At 40.6% G+C, this 27761-nt stretch overlaps 1 protein-coding gene and 2 pseudogenes across 2 annotated transcripts in view; 1 reads left to right on the plus strand and 2 right to left on the minus strand.

Annotated features, from left to right (window-relative positions):
• Nucleotides 1-308: 308 nt before the first annotated feature.
• On the minus strand, nucleotides 309-2546 carry LOC695602 (protein DEK pseudogene; annotated as a pseudogene). The gene has a single exon (XR_001447181.3). The product of XR_001447181.3 is annotated as a protein DEK pseudogene (transcript).
• Nucleotides 2547-4595: 2049 nt separating this feature from the next.
• The window catches only part of DNAJC12 (DnaJ heat shock protein family (Hsp40) member C12), a 45181-nt gene continuing 22015 nt past the window's right edge, over nucleotides 4596-27761 (plus strand). Inside the window, exons 1-2 of the mRNA XM_015147519.3 lie at nucleotides 4596-4818; nucleotides 19337-19415. Of these exons, the coding sequence (XP_015003005.1) occupies nucleotides 4741-4818; nucleotides 19337-19415 (157 nt within the window). The 5' untranslated portion in view covers nucleotides 4596-4740. The remainder of the gene's footprint in view (nucleotides 4819-19336; nucleotides 19416-27761) is intronic.
• Nucleotides 8904-10952, minus strand: LOC144331398 (mitochondrial import inner membrane translocase subunit TIM14-like; annotated as a pseudogene).

Raw genomic sequence — 27761 nt, forward strand, 5'->3', positions numbered from 1 at the left:
GGCGTCCGCCACCTCGCCCGGCTAGTTTTTTTTGTATTTTTAGTAGAGACGGGGTTTCACCATGTTAGCCAGGATGGTCTCGATCTCCTGACCTTGTGATCCGCCCGTCTCGGCCTCCCAAAGTGCTGGGATTACAGGCTTGAGCCACCGCGCCCGGCCCATTAAATTTCTTTAATGTAAAAGTATATTATTTTTGAGACACACTTTGTCAGAGATATCCACGATTACTTGCACATTATATTCTGGCATTATAATCTGGTACTTTAATCGTAATCATGAAGGTGGCTAAGTTTCTGGTAAATATCAGTATTTTATATGGGCAAAAGCAGTTAATAAAAATTGGTTCATTTACTATAAGCCAAATGTGCTTGTACTTAATCCCACCCTTTCCCAAAGTTTTTGAAGCTTTGATATGTTGATTTTTGGTCTGTCCTTAATATAAAACGTACCTACAGACACTTTTACAGAGTTAATACTAAAATTACAAATTGATGACACTTTCGAGCAAAGCAGGATAACTGTCTGTTCCTTCAGTGTTCCATCACTGAATTGACTTTCCATGCTCCATCATACTGTCTGGCTGAACACTGACATTCCATAGTCTACAACTGTAAAGATACCTACCTATGTGAGTTTAAAAAGTGGTCTGCACAAAAGAAATAAAAAAACTTTATATACAACAAATTGTTTTTTAAAAATACAAAAATAACATCTGTCACTTTTGTCATGCTAACAATCTGACATATATACACATGCGAGAAAAGTTCCAATTCAGTCATCTGGACAACTGTAGCTTGTATATTTTTAATATGATGGACACACTGCTGCTGAATTTTCACACTGACAGAGATGTGTATTCAAAATATTTCATATACTAAATACCCAATCTCTGTGTGTATAAATCCCAGTCATAATAGTTTCTGTTCTACTTGATTAAAAGTATGCCTTAAGCTAATATTAAGCGCACTAAAAACCACGACAGTTCAAGAATCTATGACCTTATATAAAGAAACCCAAAATATACAAAATACAACTATAAAAGCAAGGAACAATTAATGCCATGCAAGATTTTAAACTAAAAATGGCATAGAAATGCAATTTAAAATAGCAAACTCAAATTCACATAACACTCAAGATAAAAAGGTCAGCAGTAAGTTCTAATGTTGCTTAACAAGGATTTAGAAAAGGAAATACATTCTCTTTGCTGGTATAATGGTATAAATCAGATCTTTGAATCTATGGGAACGAGTCATCTTCTCTGTCCTCTATCTCAAGAAATTAGCTCTTTTACAGTTGTTTTTATGAAATCTTTCCTTTCAGTTAAATCATAAGTAGGATAATTTTCATAGACCTTTTTGCAAATCTGTTTCATTGTGACTTCTTCCAAGTTAGCACTGGCCAGTAATTTCTTTATTGTTTCCTTTAATTCTTCATCTGTAGGGGGTTTCTTCAACTTTTTAATTAAAGGTTCATCATCTGAACTATCCTCAGACTCACTTTCTTTTTTGGAACTGTTTTAATTCTTCTTGGTGGTGCTGCTATCTGCCTTCTTAACATTGGCACTTTTCACAGATTTTTTACTTTTAGAAGTAGCTTTCTGTTTAGGTTTTTCTCTTTTGGCTGTCTTTTTTGGTGGCTCCTCTTCACTTTCTTTATCGTCATCACCTTGTTTTTCTTTTCATCTTCATCACTACTAGATTCATCTGACAGAATTTCAGGACATTTGGTTCGCTTAGCCTTCCTTGCCATTCCAGAACTGTTCCGTTCCTTTTTACTGCCTTTGCGAGAAGTTTTTTTAGATTTTGGCAATGGTTTGCCAGAAGGCTTTGGATGCATTAAGAAATTCAAGATCCTCTTCACTAGTTCACTATTTACACCTGATCTCTCCAAATCAAGAACCTCACAGATGCTCTTTAACATGGCATTTCTAAATTTTTTCAACATTTCTTCCTTCTTTTTATACTGGACACTTCCTTTTTCAAACGGAAAGCCACTGAACTGACCCACATTCTTCTTTAATGAGGACACAGTGCCTGGCCTGTTGTAAAGCGGTTTGTGTAGATTTCTAAGTTCATCGGTTTTCTTCTTACTTAGAAAAAAATGTATCCTCTCAATTTCACAAAGTTTCTGCCCCTTTCCTTGTGCAATTGTAAATGGCTCTCTCTGTAAGGAAGAGACTTGCATTGTCAGCCTCTCTACTTTCTTCTTTTCCCTCTTGCCTTCCACGATGAGACTCTTTTCTTTTTCCTCCTCTTCCTCCTCGTCGTCGTCCTCGTCTTCTTCCTCCTCGCTCTCCTCTCTGGGACCAGGCATTTCGGGTTCTTTCTCGGATGCGGGCTGGGCGGGGGTTCCCTCTCCCTCCGCAGCAGGGGCCGAGGCGGACATGCTGTGAACCGCGGATCCCGGCCACCACGGGCCTGGCACGCGTGGGCACGAGGAGGTTCTGGGAGGCGGCGGCGGCCGACGCCGAGGAGAAGGCGCGCGGGCCGCTGTCTGGCGTGACGCTCGCTGCTGCGCGCTCGGCTCCCCAGAATCAACAAGATTTTCCTGCTTTCAATTCTTTTGTGTATTTACCCAGAAGTGGAATTGTGGGGTCACATGGTCGTTCTATGTTTAATTTTTTGAGGAACCACCATACTGCATTCCACCATGGCAACTTCACATCATTAAAAGGCCATTTATCGGTGATTTAGATCAAGACATTGTGACATACAAATAGAACTTCAAATACCTTAAAGGATGTAGTGAAATTTCCAAAACAAAATTAATTGTACTTTAAAATTCTTTTTTTTTTTTTTTTTTTTTGAGATGGAGACTTGCTCTGTCGCCGAGGCTGGAGTCCACTGGCACGATCTCTGCTTACTGCAACCTCCACCTCCCAGATTCAAACAATTCTCCTGCCTCAGCCTCCTGAGTAGCTGGGACTACAGGTACATGCCACCACGCCTGGCTAATTTTTGTATTTTTAGTAGAGACGGGGTTTCACCATGTTTGTCAGGCTGGTCTCAAACTCCCGACCTCCTGATCCACCTGCCTTGGTCTCCCAAAGTGCTGGGATTATGGTGTGAGCTACCGTGCCTGGCCTTAAAATTCTATATAGAACTTTTAGCAAGATAGCATGTACAATGAAGGATTAGTAAAAATGGTGCTTCAGTACTTTTTCTTGCTTCTCTTCAGAAATAAACCTTTAAAAAGATGTATATAGGTGGGCTAAAAGAAAAACCATTTTTTTCCCCTAAGATGGGGGAATTCAAAGGGTTAATGGCCAGGCATGTTGGCTCACATCTGTAATCGCAGCACTTTGGGTGGCCAAAGTGGGAGGATCACTTGAGTCTAGGATCAATCTGGGCAATACGGCAAGATCCTGTCTCTCTGAAAAAGGAAACAAAAAAAGTGTTAAGGCAGTTAAAATGTTGTGTCCCTGACCACTCACCTTTTTCTCTAAATCCCAGACCTGAGCTGTATTTCTTAGGGCCAAAATGAACTGAAACATAAATTGCTTGGACCCACCTGAGACCAGAGACACTCCTGAGTCTGGAGAACCAACCCAGGAGAGGGGGGCACAGCCATCTGACCTGAGTTATCATATAGTTCTTCTCATTGTCCTATTTTATTTTCTCTACAGTATAAATCACTATTTTATTATTTTATTTTTTGAGACGGAGTCTTGCTCTGTCACCCAGTCTGAAGTGCACTGGCACCATCTTGGCTCACTGCAACCTTCGCCTCCCAAGCAAAGTGAGTCTTTCTGAGTTCAAGCGATTCTTCTGCCTCAGCCTCCCAAGGAGCTGGGATTACAGGTGTGGACCACCATGCCCGGCCTACAAATCGCTATTTTAAATGATCCTGGGTTTTTTTTTTTTTTTTTTTTTTTATGTTTTTCAGTTGTCTTCCTTCATCAGAACGTAAGCTCCATAAAAATCAAGACTGTGTTATTGGCCGGGCGCCGTGGCTCACGCCTGTAATCCTAGCACATTGGGAGGCCGAAGCAGGCAGATCGCTTTGAGCTCATGAGTTCGAGACCAGGCTGGGTAACATGGCAAAACCCCCTTCTCTTAAAACAAAGCAAAACAAAAACCAAAAATTAGCCGGACATGGTGCTATGTGCCTGTGGTCCCAGCTACTCGGGAGGCTGAGGTGTGAGGATCACTTGAGGTGGGGAGACGGGGATTACAGTGAGCTGAGATCGCACCACTGCACTCCAGCCTGGGCGACAGAGTGAGACCTTGTCTGAAAATAAATAAATAAATAAATAAAACGAAATATTTTAAACACTCAGAAAAGCTCCCACTATCCTTATTAACACATCCTAAGATTTTACCACATTGCTTCAAATTTTCTTTTTCTTTTTCTTTTTTTTTAAAGGATAGAGACAAAAATATATAGGAGATGGAGAGGTAGCTAATGTGGCAAGTTTCTGAAAATAGACAGTCTTTATTAACTCATAACACAAATGGTTCAGGTACATCTCTTATATAAACTCAAACTACAGATCCCAGGCAGCACTGCAATAATAGACACGTGGACTGTTCTTTTCTTCTCTGTAAACAGCCAATGAGAGGCAGAGTTTACAAAGGTCTAGGATGACATCTGCTGTATTGACTGTGGCCAGTCTTAAAGCTAGTTGTTGCTATTTGGAACGTGCTGCTCTAATTCAGATTTAAAGAGTTTCTTCCTGTTAATTCGAAGCTCACTGTGCCTCCTGTTTCCGAGGGAAGGAGGACTGATTAAGTCATCTAAATGGATGCAATACTGAATTACAGGTCAGAAGATATTGAAGATTACTACACATTACTGGGATGTGATGAACTATCTTCGGTAAGACAGTGGATAATGTTTTTATCACAACAGTATTCTTTTTCACAATAGTATTTCAAGTTTTTATTTAAGGTTTTAACTTTGAATTTTTGGTCACATTGCCTACAAACCTAACCTTGTATTGTTTTAAAGCACTTTTGGCTCAGAGAAAGTTAAGAATTTAAATGTATGTTGGGTTTTTACTTGAATAGTGTCCTATGGGAATTTTATGGAAGCTTCTGATTAAATGTGTATATTCTGGCACGTGGCCATATGCTCTGTTTCACAATATAGTATATTAAAAATAAATATTTAAAATTTTATTGTAATTTCTGATGGCAGTGTTTCACAGTATACATAAGCTATACCTTTATTATGGTGACTCATAATTGAGGTGAAACGAAATTTCTTATAAAATTAGGGATTTAAATATATTTTATTAAAATGTGTACTCCTATGTGAGCAGTCAAAATATAAACCAAGAAGCATCCTTTTATGTTAATATTTCAAATTGTGTGACAGAAATTGCTTCTTGAAAGGGTGGCTTCTGAAACAAAATGTGTGCAAACTCTGTAGCTGTTCACTGGATCTGTAAGAAAACAAAATTTTTAACGTTCCCAATAAACAATTATAAAGGTTGTAGAGGTTTTTAAAATTATGGAAAAATAATTTATAATTCCCTCTCCCAAGGATAACACTATTGATATTTTGGCATATTAATCTCCAGTCTTCTTTCTATGTATATTCTTTAAAGACATGTTTGGGAGGATATTATATGTACTTGTTGATTCCTGCTTTTTACCCATTTATATTATAACAAGGACTTTTCCATGCTATTAAACTTCCCTTGTACACTTCTTTTTTTTTTTTTTTTTGAGACGGAGTCTCGCTCTGTAGCCCAGGCTGGAGTGCAGTGGCCGGATCTCAGCTCACTGCAAGCTCCGCCTCCCGGGTTTACTCCATTCTCCTGCCTCAGCCTCCCAAGTAGCTGGGACTACAGGCGCCCGCCACCTCGCCCGGCTAGTTTTTTATGTATTTTTAGTAGAGACGGGGTTTCACCGTGTTCGCCAGGATGGTCTCGATCTCCTGACCTCGTGATCCGCCTGTCTCGGCCTCCCAAAGTGCTGGGATTACAGGCTTGAGCCACCGCGCCCGGCCTTTTTTTTTTTTTTTTTTTGAGACGGAGTCTCGCTCTGTAGCCCAGGCTGGAGTGCAGTGGCCGGATCTCAGCTCACTGCAAGCTCCGCCTCCCGGGTTCACGCCATTCTCCGGCCTCAGCCTCCCGAGTAGCTGGGACTACAGGCGCCCGCCACCTCGCCCGGCTAGTTTTTTGTATTTCTTAGTAGAGACGGGGTTTCACCGTGTTATCCAGGATGGTCTCGATCTCGTGACCTCGTGATCCACCCGTCTCGGCCTCCCAAAGTGCTGGGATTACAGGCTTGAGCCACCGCGCCCGGCCCTTGTACACTTCTTAGTGGTTGCAAAATATTTTATTTTACTGTGTTACCACAGCTGAATTATTCTCTTATTGTTAAATATTTTATTTATTTCAAATTTTTCAATATTTCAAATAATGTTGAGATTAATATAAAATATACTCATTATTAAATTATACATTATTAAATCATGTTATTAGGATATATTTATGTTTTATAATTAATATATTTTATTTATTTTTATTAAAATCTAAGTCGTAAAATTAACATTTTAAAGCAAAATATTTTTATATTTATTGTGTTTCATAAAGGCATAGTTCATTAATAAAATGTACTTAGTTTTGTTTTAAGAATAGAATGCATTATTGGATACAAAGGATTAAAATCTCTATTTTTGCCATGCTGAGGAAGTTATCTTAGACACGTTGAAATTAAAAAACTGCCTCGCCCCCATAATAGCTTATAATGGTCTTTCAGTTGCATAGTTCTTCTCAAGAATGTGTTACCCTTGTTTATGTTGGTGGTGATTTGCTTATAGCAATTGAGAAAGCTTATTACCATTTTTACCATGTGTTTCACAGTTGAAATTATACTATTATCAAACGATTTTTGAAGGAATACTTTAAAATCAAAGGAATATAATTTAACTTGATAAGGCTCACGATTTGGATTTAAAAAAATACATGCTAGCCTATAAAGTAAGGGTCATTATATCTCCATTATCTTGTGACCTATTTAGTCAGTCTTTTTTTTTTTTTTTTTTTTTTTAATTTTACTTTAAGTTCTGGGATACATGTGCAGAATGTGCAGGTTTGTTACACAGGTATACATGTGCCATGGTGGTTTGTTGCACCTATCAACCCATCATCTAGGTTTTAAGCCTCGCATACATTAGGTATTTGTCCTAATACTGTCCTTTCCCTTGCCCCCCACCCCCCGACAGGCCCTGGTGTGTGATGTTCCCCTCCCTGTGTCCATGTGTTCTCATTGTTCAACTCCCACTTATGAGACAGAACATGTGGTGTTTGGTTTTCTGTTCCTGTGTTAGTTTGCTGAGAATGATGGTTTCCAGCTTCATCCATGTCCCTGCAAAGGACATGAACTCATTCTTTTTTATGGCTGCATAGTCAGTCTTTTGAAGTTTTGCTATTGTCTTTTCAGTCTACATAGAAGGGGGATTCATTCTGGACAGCCTAACAGAAAATAATCTCATTGTTAATGTGTAATATTCAAAATATGGTTACCAGGTGGAGTCATACTTCCTTGTCTCAATTTTCCTTTTACTGGATATATTTTACTAGTCTGTCAATAGCATATCATATTTAGATAACAATTATTTATTTTTAACGAAATGTTTGTCATAATATTGTCACTTCTTTGTATATATATATATCATTTTTTCTCTCTCTTTTTTTTTTTTTTAGACGAAGTCTCGCTCTGTTGCCAGGCTGGAGCGCAGTGGCATAATCTCGGGTCTCTGCAATCTCCACCTCCTGGGTTCAAGCGATTCTCCTGCCTCAGCCTCCTGAGTAGCTGGGACTATAGGCACGTGCCACCATACCTAGCTAATTTTCATATTTTTAGTAGAGACGGGGTTTCACTGTGTTGGCCAGGATGGTCTCAATCTCTTGACCTCCTGATCTGCCTACCTTGGCCTCCTAAAGTGCTGGGATTACAGGTGTGAGCCTCCGCACCTGGCTTTTCTCTTCTTTTTATAGGTATGCTTCTCATTAAAAAAATATTTTTATGACACCTTTTACTAATATGACATTTCCTTTACTTGATTTATATTGGATAAATTGCCTTTATTTCAGGTATTCCTTCATTTGATGCTCTAAAATTAACCAGAACTCATCATGCCCAAAAGCATTTTAGCTGTTATAATTTCAAAACAATTTGATATTTTAATTTTACTTATCACAATTGAATTGAGACACCCATGTAATACTTTTGCTTTGGTATATAGTTCTTACAATTTCAAGTTCGTGCTGGAAATTGATTAAAGTTATATATTTGATTCTCCTGCTTCAGCCTTCTGAGTAGCAGGGATTATAGGTGCATGCCACCACACCCAGCTAATTTTTGTATTTTTGTACAGATGAGCTTTCACCGTGTTGTCCAGGCTGGTCTCAAACTCCTGACCTCAAGTGATCTGCCCACCTTGGCCTCCCAAAGTGTTGGGATTACAGGTGTGAGCCACCGTGCCCAGCCTCTATGCCTCAGTTTTCTAACCTGTAAATGGGAGTAAATAGTACCCACCTCATAGAGTTGTGGGGATTAAATAATATATGATATATAAAGTACTTTGAGCAGTGCCTGGTGCAGAGTGCTAAGTTGTTGTGGTTGTGGTTGTGGCTGTTGTTTTGGCCCCCACAGTGTTACTGTGCACTTGGAACTTAGTACACTTATCCTATCCTTGAGTTTGCATTATTTTAAAGATGTTTTATTTTGCAGTAATTTTTGACTTACATAAAAGTTGTAAAAATAGTACACAGAGTTCCTATATACCCTTAACCCAGCTTCCCTTTATGTTAGCATCATACCTAATGAAAGTACAATGATCAAAATCAGAAATTAAAAAAAAATTGTAGCTCTGAGGCATTTTATTATAAAAACTTCGTACTCATACACATAAACTAAAATGAACTTAAAATTCATCATACATTTACTTCATTTTTTAGCTTGACCTTCTAGTAAATCTCTAGCTTCACTGATTTTGACTGCTATGATTTAAGAGTATAATTTATTGCAGGGCGCGGTGGCTCACGCCTGTAATCCCAGCACTTTGGGAGGCCGAGACGGGCGGATCACGAGGTCAGGAGATCGAGACCATCCTGGCTAATGCAGTGAAACCCCGTCTCTACTAAAAATACAAAAAAATTAGCCGGGCGTGGTAGCGGGCGCCTGTAGTCCCAACTACTCGGGAGGCTGAGGCAGGAGAATGGTGTGAACCCGGAAGGCGGAGCTTGCAGTGAGCCGAGATTGCGCCACTGTACTCCAGCCTGGGTAACATTGCAAGACTCTGTCTCAAAAAAAAAAAAAAAAAAAGAGTATAATTTATTAATGAGCATCTCTTATTTTCCCTTTATTGGCAGTAGGGCTTACCCTTGGTATTAATGCTCCTTCTTGTTTTGTCATTTTGGGTTCAAACTCACCTCAGTAATAGCCACCACTGAAGGCAGATTTTGGTAGACTTTGAAAAACTTGTTTTTCTTGAGGCTCCATGTGCTCCATGACTTGCAAAACATAACGGCCTGCAAATCCTGCAGCAGCAATGGTTGGTCCAGCTGCTACCATTGTACTGACCATGGTTCTGACTGGGCTTCCCTGCCTCTACCGAGAGCATGGATCATCCCAGCCCAGAGGTCACGGCCAACAACTGCACATCTTTGCCAGAGAGTGACGCAGCCGCTGACCACATGCACAAACCACCAAAAAATCAGAAAATTAACATTGCTACAATTAACCCTACCACGGTCCAGCAAACATTTTTTTGTAAAGGACCAGATAGAGTCAGGACTAGAATGAGGCAAGTAGGGTGTGTAGGATGCAAAATTTAAGGAGGCACTAACATTTAGGGTTGTACACATACAGAAATTTGAGAGAGAGAGAGAGAGAGAGAGAGAGAGAGAGAAAGACAGAGGTAGAGGGAGAGGAAGAGGGAGAGAGAGAGAGGATATTTCCTTAAACCTAGGTGTCCTGCTTGCCTCACCTGGTGCTGATCCTGAGATAGCAAATATTTTAGGCTTTGCAGGCTTTACAGTCTCTGTCCTAACTGCTCAGCTCTGCCATTGGAGAAAACAGCCATAGACGATATGTAAGTGAATGATCTTGGCTGTCTTCCAATAAAGCTTTAATTAAAAAACAGGTAGCAGCAGGCCAGAGTCAGTTAATCCTTGATCTAAATTATAAGTCTTATCTAATTTCATCAGTTTTCCTACTAATGCCCTTTTTCTATTCTGGGATCCAAGCCAGGATCCCTTATTATGCTTTGTTGTCTTGTTCCCTTAGTGACCTCCAATCTGATGCTTTCGTCTACCTTCTTTGTCTTTCATGACCTGGACACTTTGAAGAATACTGGTCAGTTATTTTGTAGAATGTCCCTTAATTTGACTTTGTTTGATATTTTCTCATGATTAGATTAAGGTTGTGCATTTTTGGAAAGAACTCCTCAGAAGTGATGTTGTGCCTTTCTTAGTATCTCATGTGGGGGTGCATGATATGGATGTGCCTTACTGACCTTGAGCACTTCGTTAAGGTGATATCTGTCAGGTGTTTTCTGCTAGGTTTTTCCAGGTAGGGTTGTTATTTTTCCTTTTGTAATTAACAAATATCTTGGGGAAGATACTTTGAGACTGTACTGTTTCTCCTCAAACTTTTACTCACTAAGTTTAGCATCCTTTGGTGGATCTTGCCTGTAACAATTACTACTATGGTGTTTGCCTAATGGTGACTTTCTTTTTCTCATTAATGTTACATTTATTAGTATTCTACAGTAAGGAAATTCTTCAGTAAGGAAAAGCTATCCCTTCTCCCACATTTATTTGTTTATTCGGCTTAGTTTTTATCACTATCAATTAATAGCTACTGTATTTTAAGTGTTATAACCCAAATATTACCATTATTTATTTTGTGTCTCAAATTGTTTCTATTCCTCATGTCTTAATTAATTATCATTTGATTAGAATGATGTAGGAGGATCTCTCATTCATTTAAGAGATATTGCTAGTATCTGGAATTTTGTGGGAAAAATCTAGTTTTTTTTTTTTTGAGACAGAGTCTTACTCTGTCACCCAGGCTGGAGTGCAGTGGCCGGATCTCAGCTCACTGCAAGCTCCACCTCCCGGGTTCATGCCATTCTCCTGCCTCAGCCTCCCGAGTAGTTGGGACTACAGACGCCCGCCACCGCGCCCGGCTAGTTTTTTGTATTTTTAGTAGAGACGGGGTTTCACCTTGTTAGCCAGGATGGTCTCGATCTCCTGACCTCGTGATCCGCCTGTCTCGGCCTCCCAAAGTGCTGGGATTACAGGCTTGAGCCACCGCGCCCGGCCGAAAAATCTAGTTTTAAACCGAGTGAATTAAAATAATATATATCAATTAAATCAGTATTAAAAAGGTGAGACATGGTGCTAGTGTATAAAGAACCTGGTATCCAATTGAGGAGCCAAAGCTAATACACAGGAAACAATTTGAGAACAATTAAGTATTGTGCTGTGTACTGTTCTATAAGTGCAGCAGAAATTAAAGAAAGTCTATCTGAATAGATTTCAGAAAGAGATGGGGCTTGAAATGGCTTTCCTAGATGGCCATAATTTTAATGCACTGTGGGAGAGACAGGGCATTTGTATGGCTAGGAAATCTTGGAGAAGATTCATCCAAGTGGGAATTGGATTAGTCTCCACAGCACACTGGAGTATTTCCTTGCTTAGACAAAAATACTTTGCTGCAGAATATGGAAAAGATAAGTTTCTAAGTTTTAAATTTAAGTTCTAAAATTAATATATGTTCAATGAGGAAATGTGGAATACAAAGAAAGCACAAATAAAAATGTTAACCTACGTGTTTAACATTTTGGAGTATGATTTATACAGGTTAATTATCTGTGCATATATGCTATATCTGTATATGTATATAAATAAGTAAATGCATATGTGTGTATGTATGTATGTATGTATTTTTGAGATGGATTCTTACCCTGTGGTCCAGGCTGGAGTGCAATGGTGCGATCTCAGCTCACTGCAACCTCCACCTCCTGGGTTCAAGCAATCCTCCTATCTCAGCCTCCCAAGTAGCTGGGACTACAGGCATGTGCTACCATGCCCAGCTAATTTTTTGTATCTTTAGTAGAGATGAGGTTTCACCATGTTCGTCAGGGTGGTCTCGAATTCCTGACCTCATGATCCGCCCACCTTGACCTCCCAAAGTGTTGTGATTACAGGCGTGAGCCACCACGCCTGGCCTATGTGTATGTATTTATATGAGTATTTTTGTATGTATTTGGAATCAGACTACATGGGTTCAGTTCCTAGATGTGCTACTTATTAGCTGTGTGACCTTGGGAAAATTCCTTAATTTTTCTATGTCTTGACTTCCTAATCTGCAAAATGAGAATAATGATAGTATTAACCTCATACAGTTGTGGGAATTAAATGAAACACTCTATGTAAAGTGCTTAGAAAAGTGCCTGCCACATATTAAGTTTCAATATTTTTTGAGACAGTCTTGCTCTGTCACTCAGGCTGGAGTGCAGTGGCGCGATCTCAGCTCACTGCAACCTCCGCCTCCCAGGATCAAGCGATTCTTGTGTCTCAGCCTCCCAAGTAGCTGGGACTACAGGCCATGCCAGGCTATTTTTTTATTTTTAGTAGAGACAGGGTTTTGCCATTTGGCAATTGACCAGGCTGGTCTTGAACTCCTGACATCAGGTGATCTGCCCGCCTCAGTATCCCAAAGTGCTGGATTACAGGTGTGAGCCACTGCACCCAGGTCAATAAATTTAAAATAATAATAATTATCATTATTATATACATATATGTTACATAATCCCTTTTGAGATAAGACGTGGATTTAAATTGCACATAATAGTTATATATTATATGCAGTATAACATAATATATTGCACGTAATATCTTACCTTTTCTCATAGAACTATTTAAATTTTCTCAGGTTGTTAAAAATCTTTTATCACAAGATAATTTTTTAAATGACTGAAGTATTCTAACTTACAGTTACATTACAATCAACTCTAACAAATTTCCTATTATTGGACATATAGATTGTAAGAATTAAAGAAAGAGGAGAGAAACACGAAGGGCGGCTCGACAGTCAACAGGGACAGGTTTATTTATTTATTTTTATTTTTTATTTTTTAATTTTTTATTATTTTTTATTTATTTATTTTTTTTTTTTTGAGACGGAGTCTTGCTCTGTCACCCAGGCTGGAGTGCAGTGGCCGGATCTCAGCTCACTGCAAGCTCCGCCTCCCGGGTTTACGCCATTCTCCTGCCTCAGCCTCCCGAGTAGCTGGGACTACAGGCGCCCGCCACCTCGCCCAGCTAGTTTTTTGTATTTTTTAGTAGAGACGGGGTTTCACCGTGTTAGCCAGGATGGTCTCGATCTCCTGACCTCGTGATCCGCCCGTCTCGGCCTCCCAAAGTGCTGGGATTACAGGCTTGAGCCACCGCGCCCGGCTATTTTTTATTTTTTTGAGATGGAGTCTCGCTCTGTCCCCCAGGCTCGAGTGCAGTGGTGCAATCTCGGCTCACTGCAAGCTCCGCCTCCCAGGTTCACGCCATTCTCCTGCCTCAGCCTCCCGAGTAGCTGGGACTACAGGCGCCCGCCACCTCGCCCGGCTAATTTTTTGTATTTTTAGTAGAGACGGGGTTTCACCGTGTTAGCCAGGATGGTCTCAATCTCCTGACCTCGTGATCCACCCGCCTTGACCTCCCAAAGTGCTGGGATTACAGGCGTGAGCCACTGCGCCCGGGCCTGACAGGTTTATTTTGAATAAATCTGAGAGGGGCGGCTGGCTGAGTTAGATTAGAGACGCACTCTCTTACAGACTAAGAGTTTTTAAGGATTCAGGGTGGGAGAGTTTATCAGAGGCTTGGACTGCTTCTCTGTCTCTTTGTTGTGCTTATCTGGGAGGGAGAGTTGTGTGTCTGTTTCCATACATCTTTCTGCAGCTGCAGGCATACCCCTCCAGTCTGCTTTTTGCTTCCCTATCTTGGTACACCTGAAGGGAAAGGAATGTGCTTATTAAGGCCCACTGTTTTACTGGGGTCTATTGTATGAGGGTGAAGTTTGGCAGCTACTCCAGAGACTTTCCCCCACCTCCCTCTGTGCCTGAGCTGTCTTATTTGTGTTTTACTGTCTGCTCTTTCTGGCTGCTTGCAGTTCAAAGAGAAGTGATTTCCTTGAAATGCATGAGGCTAGAAAGGGAGCTGGAATTTAAAGTGGCGGTGTTTGTCTGAGTTAATGGTGCTCCTGCTCTGTCATAGGTTTTTGTTTAAAATTTATATTTTATTCTTGGACCTTCTTACAGCTATTCTTTTCTTACCTCTGATTATCTCCTTAGACAAATTTGTAAAATTGGAATTGTTGAATCAAAGGCTAGGAAATAAATTAAAGGCTCTTCGTATACATGTGTGTATCTATATACAGAGAGATAGAAAATAGAATATTTAACACTTTAAAATTTAAAAACAAGTCTAATTCTCAGTTTTATTTGTTAGATAAGCAGGTTATGGTGACTGATGGTTAAAGACAGCACCCAGAAGGAGGAAACACATAGTTAATTACAGTTCTTAACAGGAAGTCATCTTTTCCTATTATTCGAAGGTGTTCTCAGAAGTTTAACAAAGAAAATAATAGAGTTATTAATCTGGGTTTTATACATATGCCTATCTAATACAGCCTGACTTTGACTGTAAAAGTGAAGACATTTCTTATGAGAGTTGGCTAAGGATGACATGGAGCTGATCTACATATACAGAGATAAATACACACATATATCTATATATATATAGACACACACATATATACACACACACATACAAACATACATGTCTCAATTTTTTTCAAGAAAGTCTTTACCTATTTACGTCCCCACCAGGAGAGCATGAATGTTCATTTCTTTGCACTCTCAGTAACACTGGTCATTACCATCCTTTGGATATTTTGATTTATTTGATTACGAGTAAAGTTGAACATTTTTTGTATGTTTACAGGACAACAGGGTAGGCAGTTTTGCAGACTACTGGACTTGGGTCAGGAAGGCAGGATTTGGTGGACCTTGACATGGAGGGCGTCAGCTCCAACGGACTGTACTTGGCAGTGGGCACATGGAGTAGGGAGACCAGAAGATAAATACAATGTGTTCAAGATAAACTCACCCACTTTACCAGTTTACATAAAGCCAGCTCTGTGGGAGCTTTGTAATAAACTTTATGATAGTAAAGCTATGAAAAATAATATAAGAAAGAAAAAGACTTTCTTATTTTTTTAAAATATGAATTTGTTAAAACCTAGAAAATATAAAGAAGAAAATAACAATCATGCATGTAAACAAACTGAGAATCAACCATTTTGACACATTTGCTTCTATGTACTAAATACTGGAATTTTTTTTTTTTGAGATGGAGTTCCACTCTTGTTGCCCAGGCTGGAGTGCAATGGCATGATCTCGGCTCACTGCACCCTCTGCCTCCTGGGTTCAAGCAATTCTCCAACCTCAGCCTCCTGAGTAGCTGAGATTACAGGCGGCTGTTACCACACCTGGCTAATTTTTATATTTTAGTAGAGATGGGGTTTCTCCATGTTGGTCAGGCTGGTCTCTAACTCCTGACCTCAGGTGATCCACCCACCTCGGCCTCCCAAAGTGCTGGGATTACAGGCATGAGCCACTGTGCCCAGCCCAGAATTTTTTTTTTTTTTTTTTTGAGACAGAGCTCTGCTCTGTCACCCAGGCTAGAGTGCAGTGTCAAAATCTCGGTTCACTGCAATCTCCACCTCCTGGGCTCAAGGAATTCTCCTACCCCAGCCTCCCGAGTAGCTGGGATTACAGGCTCATGCCACCATGCCCAGCTAATTTTTGTATTTTTAGTAGAGACAGAGTTTCACCATGTTGGCCAGGCTGGTTTTGAACTCCTGACCTCAAGTGGTCCACCCACCTCAGCCTCCCAAAGTGCAGGGATTATAGGCATGAGCCACTGCACCCAGCCCAGAATGTTTTCTAGTGGGATAGAAATTAAAAAATAAAACAGCAGCAACAATAAAACCCCAAAACTTTCTACCTTTGATATATAGGTATAATTTTATCTATTTATATTATTTAAAAGCCCTAAGATATATATACATATGCATATATATAAATGCATTAAAAGTGCATCTTTAGGCCAGGTGTGGTGACTCATGCCTGTAATCCCAGCACTTTGGGAAGCCAAGGCAGGCGGATTGCTTGGGCCCAGGAGTGGACAACATGGTAAAACCCCATCTCTACAAAACATACAAAATCAGCTGGGTGTGGTTGCCCATGTCTGTAGTCCCAGCTTTTTGGGAGGCTGAGGTGGGAGGATTGCCTGAGCTCAGGAGGTGGAGGTTGCAGTGAACCAAAATGGCACCACTGCACTCCAGCCTGGGTGACAGAACAAGATGCTGACTCAAAAAAAAAAAAAAAAAAAAAAAAGAAAAAAAGGTATGTCTTCAAGGATATAACGTGTTCTCCTGGGTATATTCCTTGAATGAGGAATAAAAGGATTTTGACTTTTTCACTTTTTTTCTGTAGTGATAGAATGTTTTTCAAAGAGAGTTTGTAAGTATTTATAAATGACTTACTAATTTAAAAATGCTTACTACTACACTCTATAGAATATTTAATAATTTAAAATTTAAAAACAAGTCTAATTCTCAGTTTTATTTGTTATATAAGCAGGTTATGGTGACTGATGGTTAAAGACAGCACCCAGAAAGAGGAAACACATAGTTAATTATAGTTCCTAACAGGAAGTCATCTTTTCCTATTATTCATAGGTGTTCTCAGAAGTTTAACAAAGAAAATAATAGAGTTATTAGTCTGGGTTTTATACATATGCCTATCTAATACAGTCTGACTTTGGTTGTAAAAGTGAAGACATTCCTTATGCGAGTTGACTAATGATGACATGGAACTGATAAAAATATGTTTCTACCATGAATCCTTTGACAATATTCAGCTAAGGTGCTTGAGATTTAATTTCTCAAACAAGAGCTAATTTGTTTTCACTAATTAGTGGTTAGTAAATATGGAACCCCATGATAATTTCCTAAGCCTGATGAATTTGGCCATAGGGCATGGTGACACATGCCCGTAATCCCAGCTCCTTGGGAGGCTGAACCAAGAGGATCACTTGAGCCCAGGAGTTCTGGGCTGTCATGCTGCGCCAACGGGCTGTCCACACTAAGTTCAGCATCAATATGGTGACCTCCTGGGAGTGGGGGACCACTAGGTTGCTTAAGGAGGGGTGAACCAGCCCAGGTTGGAAATGGAGCAGGTCAAAACACCTGTGTTGATCAGTAGTGGGATCGTGCCTGTGGATAGCCACTGCACTCCAGCCTGGGTGACATAGCGAGACTGTCTCTGAAAAGAAAAAAAAAAGAAAGAAAAAACAAAGTTTGACTGTTAAGTTAACAAAAAACTCAGCTCTTTTTAGTAACTATCTGAATGACTTTAGACTTTAACCGCCTATATTTAATAATAGCCACTATTATTGAGTTCTTATGATGATCAGGTTTTGTGTTAAGTGCTCTACTTATATTATTCATCTGATGTAAAGATGAGTAAACCTAGACACATGGATGTTATGTAACTTGCCTAAAGCCTTGTGGCAGAACTGGGATTTCAAACCAAGCCATCTGCCCAGGTGTGGTGGCGCACGCCTATAATCCCAGCACTTTGAGAGGCTGAGGCGGGGGATCACCTAAGGTCAGGAGTTCGAGACCAGCCTGGCCAACATGGTGAAACCCCTACGAAATCTCTAGTAAGTCTCTACTAAAAATACAAAAACTAGCCAGGTGTGGTGGTGGGCACCTGTAATCCCAGCTACTCGGGAGGCTGAGGCAGGAGAATCACTTGAAGCCAGGAGGTGGAGGTTGCAGTGAGCCGAGATCGCACCACTGCACTCCAGACTGGGTGACAGAGCGAGACTCTGTCTCAAAAATAAATAAATAAATAAATAAGTAAATAAATAAATAAAATAAAAATAAATAAAATAAAACCAAGCAGTCAGATTCTAGAGCCACATAACCACTATTGTTTCCCGCTGCTGTCATTGCAATTATAATTAATAAACCCAAGTCTTAATAATTCATGATAATAGGGATTAGATGGGTAAGTGAAATCAAATCAAATCATTGATGCTGCTCAAATCTCATTTTAGTTTGGGCTGGAGTTTCTGTTTTCCAAATCAAAATCTCTAATGAAGCTCCTAATTGGTAATAAAATTATCACGTTTAGATTATGTTCTTTTTCATTTAATTCTGAAATTATTAATATAAAAGAGACCAAAAGACGGGAAGAAGGAGCTTTGTAATAGATAATTTGTAAATTATAACTTATAATTCAGAGACAGTTATCCTTGAGTAATGGTGGCTAAGCATCTTTGAAGAATTTGGATATTTTATATATTCCTAGGAGAAACCTACCTGACCATTTTGGGTATGTATGTATGTATGTATGTATGTATGTATGTATGTATTCATTTATTTATTTAGAGACAGAGTTTCACTGTGTCGTCCAGGCTGGAGTGCAGTGGTGTGATCTTGGCTCACTGTAACCTCTGCCTCCCAGGTTCAAGCGATTCTCCTGCCTCAGCCTCCCGAGTAGCTGCGATTACAGGCACCTGCTACCACATCTGGCTAATTTTTGTAGTTTTAGTAGAGACAGGGTTTCACCATGTTGGCTAGGCTGGCCTCGAACTCCTGACCTTGTGATCTGCCCGCCTCAGCCTCCCAAAGTGCTGGGATGACAGGTGTGAGCCACCATGTCTGGCCTGGATATTTAAATATTTTGAGCTCATAGATCTCTTGGGCCATCATTTAAATTAAGTAGTTAAATTGTCATCACAACAACTATTTCAGTAGGAGCGTTTATTGGATGCTTTCTGAATTTCGTTATTGAGGAAATTATTTCTTAGAGGAAAAAGTCAAAATAGAAATATAGGGATCAAAAAAAGTTGGGTCGATCATGGCTGTTTTGGGGAGGATTGATGCCCCAACTTCTTCCTTTATGACATTTAAGTTTGACCTTTTTTTTTTTTTGAGATAGGGTCTTGCTGTGTTACCCAGGCAGGAGTGCAGTGGTGCCATCATAGCTCACTGCAGCCTTGAACTTCTGGGCTCAAGGGGTCCTCCTGCCTTAGCCTTCCAAGTAAATGGGACTACTGGCATGTGTCACCATGCCCAGCTAATTATTTTATATTTTGTAGAGACTGGATCTCGCTTTGTTGTCCAGGCTGGTCTTATTCCTGGCGATCTGCTTGCCTCAGTCTCCCAAAGTGTTGAGATTACAGGCGTGAGCCACTGCGCCTGGCATGACACCTTATTTTAAACACTGATTTTTGTTTTAGGTTGAACAAATCCTGGCAGAATTTAAAGTCAGAGCTCTGGAATGTCACCCAGACAAGCATCCTGAAAACCCCAAAGCTGGTAAGAATTTAATAAAGGCTATTTCTCAAGAAAATGAGTAGTATATAGAACCAAAAGCCAGTGAATAGTAACTTAATTTTTTCTTGTCTATTTTGCTGAAACGTATTCTTTCTTTGCATTATTGGATGATAGAAAGGGAGAAGGCTGTGCAGGATCTTTTCTAACAGTAGTCGTTTAAGATCCATTTTTCTTTCTGCTATAATGTGTTGCTTTGTGGTTTAAAATTCTTCTAGTTCATGCTTTATTTCACCAGTTATTGAGTGTTAACATAACTTAAGTATATTTGTAACCAGGTGGTTGTCTTTGTTTTGTTTTGTTTTGTTTTTGAGACAGAGTCTCTGTCACCCAGGCTGGAGTGCTATAGTGCGATCATGGCTCACTGCAACCTCTGGCTCCCGGGCTCAAGCGATTCCCCTGCCTCAGCCTCCCGAGTAGCTGGGACTACGGGTGCGCACCACCATGCCCAGCTAATTTTTTTTTTCCTTGTATTTTTTTAGTAGACAGGGTTTCACTATGTTGGGCAGGCTGGTCTCGAACTCCTGACTTCAAGTGATCCGCCCGCCTCGGCCTCCCAGTGCTGGGATTACAGGTGTGTATCCGGCTAGGCGGTTGTCTTGATGAGAAACTTGTGATTTCTTCGTTATTGGGAACCCGAATATATCCATATAGTCATACTTTTGTTTCTTTCCTTCACTATCACTTAAATATGCTTATGCCTATCCAGGCTTGTGAAAAATGTGAACAAACCAATAATCCTTCGGCAATCTGTCTCTCTTCTCTACTTCCCTGCCTCTCTTCTTCTCTTCAGACCCAGACTTCCTGAAAAAGAAGTCCACAGTTGATGTCCCTATTTCCCTTCTCCCTATTTTTCCATTTATTCCACTCTGACTTCCCTAGTTTCTCAGAAATAAACCAAGGACTGCCTGAGTATCAAATCTAGTGGTTACCTTTTGGTACTTATCTCTCCTGAACTTGCATCAAAATTTGGCCCTGGTGACCATACCTTCCTCCTTGAAAGAAAGTTTTTTTCTCCTAGCTGTCAGGATACTATGCACTCGTGGTTCTCCCCCAGCCTCTTTGGGCTGCTTTCTCTCAGTCTCCTTTGTGACTCCTCTGTTGCCCCAAGGTTCCCTCCTAAGCTCTCTTCTGAGCCCACTCCCCATTTTCTCCTGAAGCCTTGTCCAGGTCTGTAGCTTAAATCACCAGCTCTTTTGATGGCCCCCAAATCTATCCTTAACCTAGTTCTCACTCCCCATGTTAAGACTGTAGTTTTGACTGTTTCTGGGAAATTTCCATTTGGAAACATTTCAAAGTCACCCTGTCAAAAATTAGACTCATTATTGTCTTATCACCCCCTCTGAAATCTTGTTTATTTTTCTGTTATCCCATCTCTATGAATGACACCACCATCCATTCAGGTGGTGTCATGGAAGCCTTGTCTCCTTCCTCTCCCTCATGTCCATATCTGGGCAATTGCCAAACACTGTTGCTTTACCTTCCGGGTCTCTTTCCACTGTGTCCTCCTCCCTTCATCCTGGGTGCCATTGCTGTAGGTAAGCCCTCATCATTTCGTGCCTGGATTGCTACAGCATTCTTTAAGTGCTTCTCATTGCAGATTTTTCTTTTTAATTATGGAAGAAAATAATATGCACAAAAAGGAATAAAGAATACTCTAACAGATGTCCACATATGTTCCACCCAGCTTAAAACTTTACCAGTGCAGTTGAAGTCTCTTGTGTTTCCTTACTCTGATTTTATCCTCAGGGTAGGTAATATTATATCTTAATTTTTTTTTTGGAGACGGAGTTTTGCTCTTATTGCCCAGGCTGGAGTGCAATGGCACGATATTGGCTCACTGTAACCTCTGGCTCTTGGGTTCAAGCGATTCTCCTGCCTCAGCCTCCAGAGTAGCTGGTATTACAGGCATGCACCACCATGCCCAGATAATTTTGTATTTTTAATAGAGACGGCATTTCTCCATGTTAGTCAGGCTGGTCTCGAACTCCCGACCTCAGGTGATCTGCCCACCTTGGCCTCCCAAAGTGCTGGGATTACAGGTGTGAGCCACTGCGCCTGGCCTTATATCTTAAATTTGATGGTTATGTTTACTATATGCATATAGCATGTGAGCATATGTGATTTTTCTACAAGGATAATATCATACTAAGACCTATCTATAATTCCACATGGCACAAATCCAAACTCTTCTTTATTTAGAAAATGTTTTCTTTGAGTGGGCACGGTGGCTCACGCCTGTAATTCCAGCACTTTGGGAGGCCGAGGTAGGCGGATCACCTGAGGTCGGGAGTTCAAGACCAGCCTGACCAACATGGAGAAACCCTGACTCTACTAAAAATACAAAATTAGCCAGGTGTAGTGGCGCATGCCTGTAATCCCAGCTACTCGGGAGGCTGAGGCAGGGGAACTGCTTGAACCCAGGAGGTGGAGGTTGTGGTGAGCAGAGGTTGCGCCATTGCACTCCAGCCTGGGCAACAAGAGCGAAACTTCATCTCAAAAAAAAGAAAAGAAAAAAAAAAAAGAAAATGTTTTCCTTGTCTTCAAGTTCTTTATTTATTTTCTCTAGAAATCATTGATTCCTTTGATTTGCAAAAACAGATCATTTTTCTATATGTGAGGTAATCTTTTGTTCGATATTTAACTATTGCTTCTGCTCATTTGTTTTTTTTTATCCTTTTTATTAACTTGTTTAAGGTACCATGAGCAAATAATAAGTGTGAGCTTGATAAATTTGTGCATATGTATAACCGGGTTAACCACTGCCCAGACAGATGTGGAACATCTTCGCACCCCAGAAATTCCTTTCACTTCTTGTTCAAAGTCAGCACCCTCTCTCATTTTTTGATCTCTATCACCATTGACTAGTTTTGCAGTTTTGGATTTCATATAAATCAAATCATACGGTATGTACTCTTTTGTGTGTAGCTTCTTTTGCTTCGCATTATGTCTGTGATGTACTGTGCGGTAGTTCATCCTTTGTCATTGTTGATAATTTAGGCACAAATCCCTTCATGCTGTGTACCTTAATTCTCCATCCCCTTTTGCTTTCCTTTGCTGTGCCTAGAATTTCATGTTTCAGCCACTCAGAACTACAATAGTTCCTTCATGTGCCCTGCTCTTTCTATACCCCAGCCCTCTATGCTTGATGCTTTCTGCCTGGAACACTCTGTGGCTCACACATGTCCCTGACTACTTGGCCAGGTTGTGTTTCTGTGTCAGGTCTCAGCTGACCATCAGTTGGGAAGTCCCGTGTGTCCCACCTACCAAGAGCACCCTGTACGTCAGGCAGCAGACTGTGTGTCACACTGTCTCCTTATTGCATGTTTACTTATTAGTCATTCTGGAAGCTCAGTAAGGCAGACGCCCTGCTTGTCTTGTTCACAGTTGTGTGCCCCTAGTGTGCCACTTACTGAAGAGGACATCTATTCTGCACAATTTCTTGAATAAGTGAATGCATAAACATTTCTCTCTCTCTCTCTCTTTTTTTTTTTTTTTTGCATCAGTCTCACTCTGTTGCCCAGGCTGGAGTGCCGTGGCACAATCTCGGCTCACTGCAACCTCCGCTTCCCAGGTTCAAACAATTCTTGTCCCTCAGCCTCCTGAGAAGCTGGGATTACAGGCATGAGCCATCACACCTGGCTAATTTTTGTATTTTTGGTGCAAAAGGGGTTTCACCATGTTTGCCAGGCTGGTCTTGATTTCCCAACCACCGGTGATCCGCCTGCCTCAGCCTCCCAAAGGGCTGGGATTATAGGCATGAGCCACCCAGCTGGGCCTGAACATTTCTTTCTTTTTTTTTTTTTTTTTGAGACAGAGTCTCACTCTGTCGCCCAGTCTGGAGTACAGTGGCGCTATCTCCGCTCATTGCAAGCTCCGCCTCCCGTATTCATGCCATTCTCCTGCCTCAGCCTCCTGAGTAGCTGGGACTACAGGCGCCCACCACCACGCTCGGCTAATTTTTTTGTATTTTTAGTAGAGATGGAGTTTCACCGTGTTAGCCAGGATGGTCTTGATCTCCTGACCTCATGATCCACCCGCCTCGGCCTCCCAAAGTGCTGGGATTACAGGCATGAGCCACCGCGCCCGGCCCCTGGCACAAACATTTCTTTAGAGGACATATTAACTACCTGTCTGAACTGGAGTTAATATTAAGATAGGTGTCCTAGCATAAACTTACAAAAATTGAGGTCAGGTTCGGTGGCTCACGCCTGTAATCCTAGCACTTTGAGAGGCCAAGGTGGGTGGTTCATGTGAGGTCAGGAATTTGAGACCAGCCTAACCAACATGGTGAAACTCTGTCTTTACTAAAAACGCAAAATTAGCTGGGCGTGGTGGCGCATGCCTATAATCCTAGCTACTTGGGAGGCTGAGGCAGGAGAATCGCTTGAACCCGGGAGGCAGATATTGTAGTGAGCCGAGATCATGCCACTGCACTCCAGCCTGGGTAACAAGAGTGAAACTGTGTCTCAAAAAAAAAATTATAAAAATTTGATAAATACTTAAAAACAACCACCACCCAGGTTATTCTTTAACTGGGTTCTTTTCAGTGAAGCATGACTGTGAGTTGTTTCTCTGTCCCTGACAAACAATCTTTATTCAGGATACATGATGAATCACTGTGTAATTATTGCCATTTCTAGTTGCCATAGTGATGGGGGTTTTCATGTATGGGCTGCCTAAGGCGTCTTGTTCAGAGAAACACTGGACTGTGTAAATATTGTTTAAAATGAAAAGGCACACAGACATCAATATCTTCTCTAGTCAGGCATGCATTTGATATATGATTCAACCTTTGGGTAGAGGGTGTTTTTTAATCTATTTAAGCATCCGTTTACTCAGTTTTCATTAATACAACTTTCTGAACATTTATGTGGATCTTTATACACTTGGATGATTAAGGTTACTTAATGATGAAAGTATTTCAAACATACATATGAGACAGGATCTCGCTCTGTCTCCCAGGCTGGAGTGCAGTGGTGCAATCCTGGTTCACTGCAGCCTCAACCTCCCAGGCTCAAGCAATTCTCCCACCTCAGCTTCCCGAGTAGCTGGGACCACACATGCGTGTCACCACACCTGGGTAATTTTTTTGTATTTTTAGTACAGACGGGGTTTGGCCATGTTGCCCAGGCTGGTCTCAAACTCCTGGACTCAAGCAGTCTTCCTTCCTTGGCCTCCCAAAGTGCTGGGATTACAGGAATCAGCTGCTGTGCCTGGCCAGACTATTTCAAAATCTATTTTTTTATTTTCTGGGCAGGACAGAGTCTTGCTCTGTCGCCCAGGCTAGAGTGCAGTGGCACAATCTCAGCTCACTTCAACTTCTGTCTCCTGGGTTTAAGTGATTCTCTTGCCTCAGCCTCCCGAGTAGCTGGAACTATAAGCGTGTGCCACCACGCCCAGCTGATTTTTGTATTTTTAGTGGAAACGGGGTTTCACCATGTTGGCCAGGATGGTCTCAAACACCTGACCTCAAGTGATCCACCTGCGTCAGCCCCCCAAAGTGCCAGGATTACAGGAGTGAGCCACTGCACCCAACCTCAAAATATCTTTAAAAATTCACTTGGATACTGAAGTTTAGCTTGATGGAAATCCAGAATATAGTGGACAGATTGTGAAATGTATCTAATTAAGGTGAAAAGCTAGACAGTAGAGGAACTTTGGGTAGGAGAAATTAAACTCATATCTATACCTTTTTGGTCCGCTAAATATAGCCTGAACTGTTGCCATTGAAATTACTGATGTGGTAGCATGATGGAGTAATGGATATAAACACAGGCTTGTTTGTCTGGATTGCTCCCATTCCACTTACAGTCTAGTTGATCTTGGGCAATCTTTCTGAGCCTCAGCATTCTTGTAGGTAAAGCAGATAGATTAGTAGTATATTACTCCAAGCATCTGCTGTGAAGATTAAATGAAGAGTCCCGCATGTGGGAAGTGCTTAATGGATGCTGGCAATTTTAATTCAGTGGATTGTCTTTCCTTGCTTTTATGTAGCAGCCCGAGGTAGACATTTCACATGATGGGATAGTTTTCTCTTTTTATAAGTAATGATTAGATCATTCTTTTATTCCCTGAAAAAAAAAAAAAAGTAAATCTAAGGCCACTAGAAATCCCTTCCGCTCTGCAGACGTGGGTGCGGCAGACAGGACTGACTTTGCTATAGAAATAGTGTCCCTGATCCCCAGAGCTCCTGGCGGGTGCTCATGCCAGCACTTTGTGTGGGTGACAGTAACTGTTTCAGATTAACACTTTATTAACTTCTCCATGGCTATGAAGAAAGTAGACCTAAGGCTGGGTGTGAAGGCTCACACCTGTAATCCCAGCACTTTGGGAGGCTGAGGTGAGCAGATCATGTGAGGTCAGGAGTTTGAGACAAGCCTGGTCAACATGGTGAAACCTCGTCTCTACTAAAAGTACAAAAAATTAGCTGAGTGTGTTGGTGGGTGCCTGTAATCCCAGCTACTGTGGAGGCTGAGGCAGGAGAATCACATGAACCCAGGAGGCGGTGGTTGCAGTGAGGTGAGATCATGCCACAGTGCTCCAGCCTGGGCTATAGAGAGAGACTCTGTCTCAAAAAAAAAAAAGAAAGAAAGTAAACTTCAGACTAAATTAAGAACCTGTGGAATGGCATTTTTGTTACTGATGTGCAAACTTCAAAGACATTTGGATATTAGAAGAAGGGGAACAATTTATCCTTTGTTAACTAATATCTTTTAATGTCTCAATTTTTTTTTTAACTTTACAGTCTTTACTGTTTTTCCCCATAGAATAAAAGTAATATAATTAATAAATAAATTGGAAGAAAAAGTCTGCTTTTATCTTTCCCTGATAGAGAACTACTATTAACAGTTGGTATATTTTCTTCCAGATTTTTTCAAAGCGTATTTTGATATCATATCATTATTATTTCTCAAGTAATTGTAAATAGCATACATTTAAAATGTGACTGTTATAATGCAAATTCTATTGTGAAATATGAATTTAAAATAACCTCTGTATTTTGAAGGTAGACCCAGGAGTTAAATCAGAATGTCTCGCAAGACTTGCAGCATCATTTGCTCATATAAGCTTACAAAATGAGATCTCTCTTCCCAGAACTGGCACGTGTTTACCTTGTGTGACTCATTTGATTAATTGCTACATTAATGGAAAAATATAAACCCAAACTTACCTTTGTTAAATGTGGTGAAGTGGATGGAACAAGAGAAAGTTCGTGTTATAGGAAAGATAAGGTTTCTTTTTTCTTTCTGCTTATCAACTGTTGTTGAGGGACTTACATCAGAATAATTCTAAGCAGCTTCTTTCATTCTGGGAATTCTGGAAAGTGAAGCCAACAATGACGAAGGTGACTCACAGATAAATACATAAATTTTTACAAGCACCACACGAGTAGCAAGTGGCATGTGCATCCTTGGTGGTAATTTAATAAGCTTTTTATTCCCATTGGAAAAAGTGACATCTCATTTATATAATGGGACATTTACATTGTCGTCAGCAACAGGAAGGATTGCTCTCACTGGACCAAACTGCTATGGCGAGATACTTTTATTCATTCATTTATTTTCCTGTAGCGTTCAATAGCCCCATCTTTTTTTTTTTTTTTGAGACTAAGTATTGTTCTTGTTGCCCAGGCTGGAGTGCAATGGCATGATTATGGCTCACCGAAACCTCCACCTCCTGGGTTCAAGCGATTCTCCTGCCTCAGCCTCCCCAAGTAACTGGGATTACAGGCATGCACCACCATGCCCGGCTTATTTTGTATTTTTAATATAGATGGGGTTTCTCCATGCTGGTCAGGCTGGTCTCGAACTCCTGACCTCAGGTGATCTGCCCATCTCAGCCTCCCAAAGTGCTGGGATTACAGGCATGAGCCACTGCACCCAGCCTCATTTAGCATATTTTCAAGACTCATTCATGTTGTAGCACATATCAACATTTCATTCCTTTTTATGGCTGGAAGATAATTCTTTTATGTGGATATACCATATTTTGTTTATCAATTCACAGTTGATGGACATTTGTGTTATTTTCACTTTTGACTATTATGAATAATGCTGCTATTATATGCTAGTTTTTGTGTGGACATATGTTTTCAATTCTCATGGATATATACCTAGGATTATAAAAGTTGGGTCATATGGCAACTCTGCTTAATATTTTTGAAGAACAGCCAAACTGCTTTTCAAAGTGGCTATACCACTTTACATTCCTACCTGTCACGTGTGACAATTCCAACTTTTTCACATTCTAGACAATTATTATCCTTTAATTTTAGCCATCCTAGTAGGTATAAAGTGGTATCTCACTATGGTTTTGATTTGTATTTCC

This window comes from Macaca mulatta, chromosome 9 (assembly GCF_049350105.2).
Source record: "Macaca mulatta isolate MMU2019108-1 chromosome 9, T2T-MMU8v2.0, whole genome shotgun sequence".
In the NCBI taxonomy this organism is placed as follows: Eukaryota; Metazoa; Chordata; class Mammalia; order Primates; family Cercopithecidae; genus Macaca; species Macaca mulatta.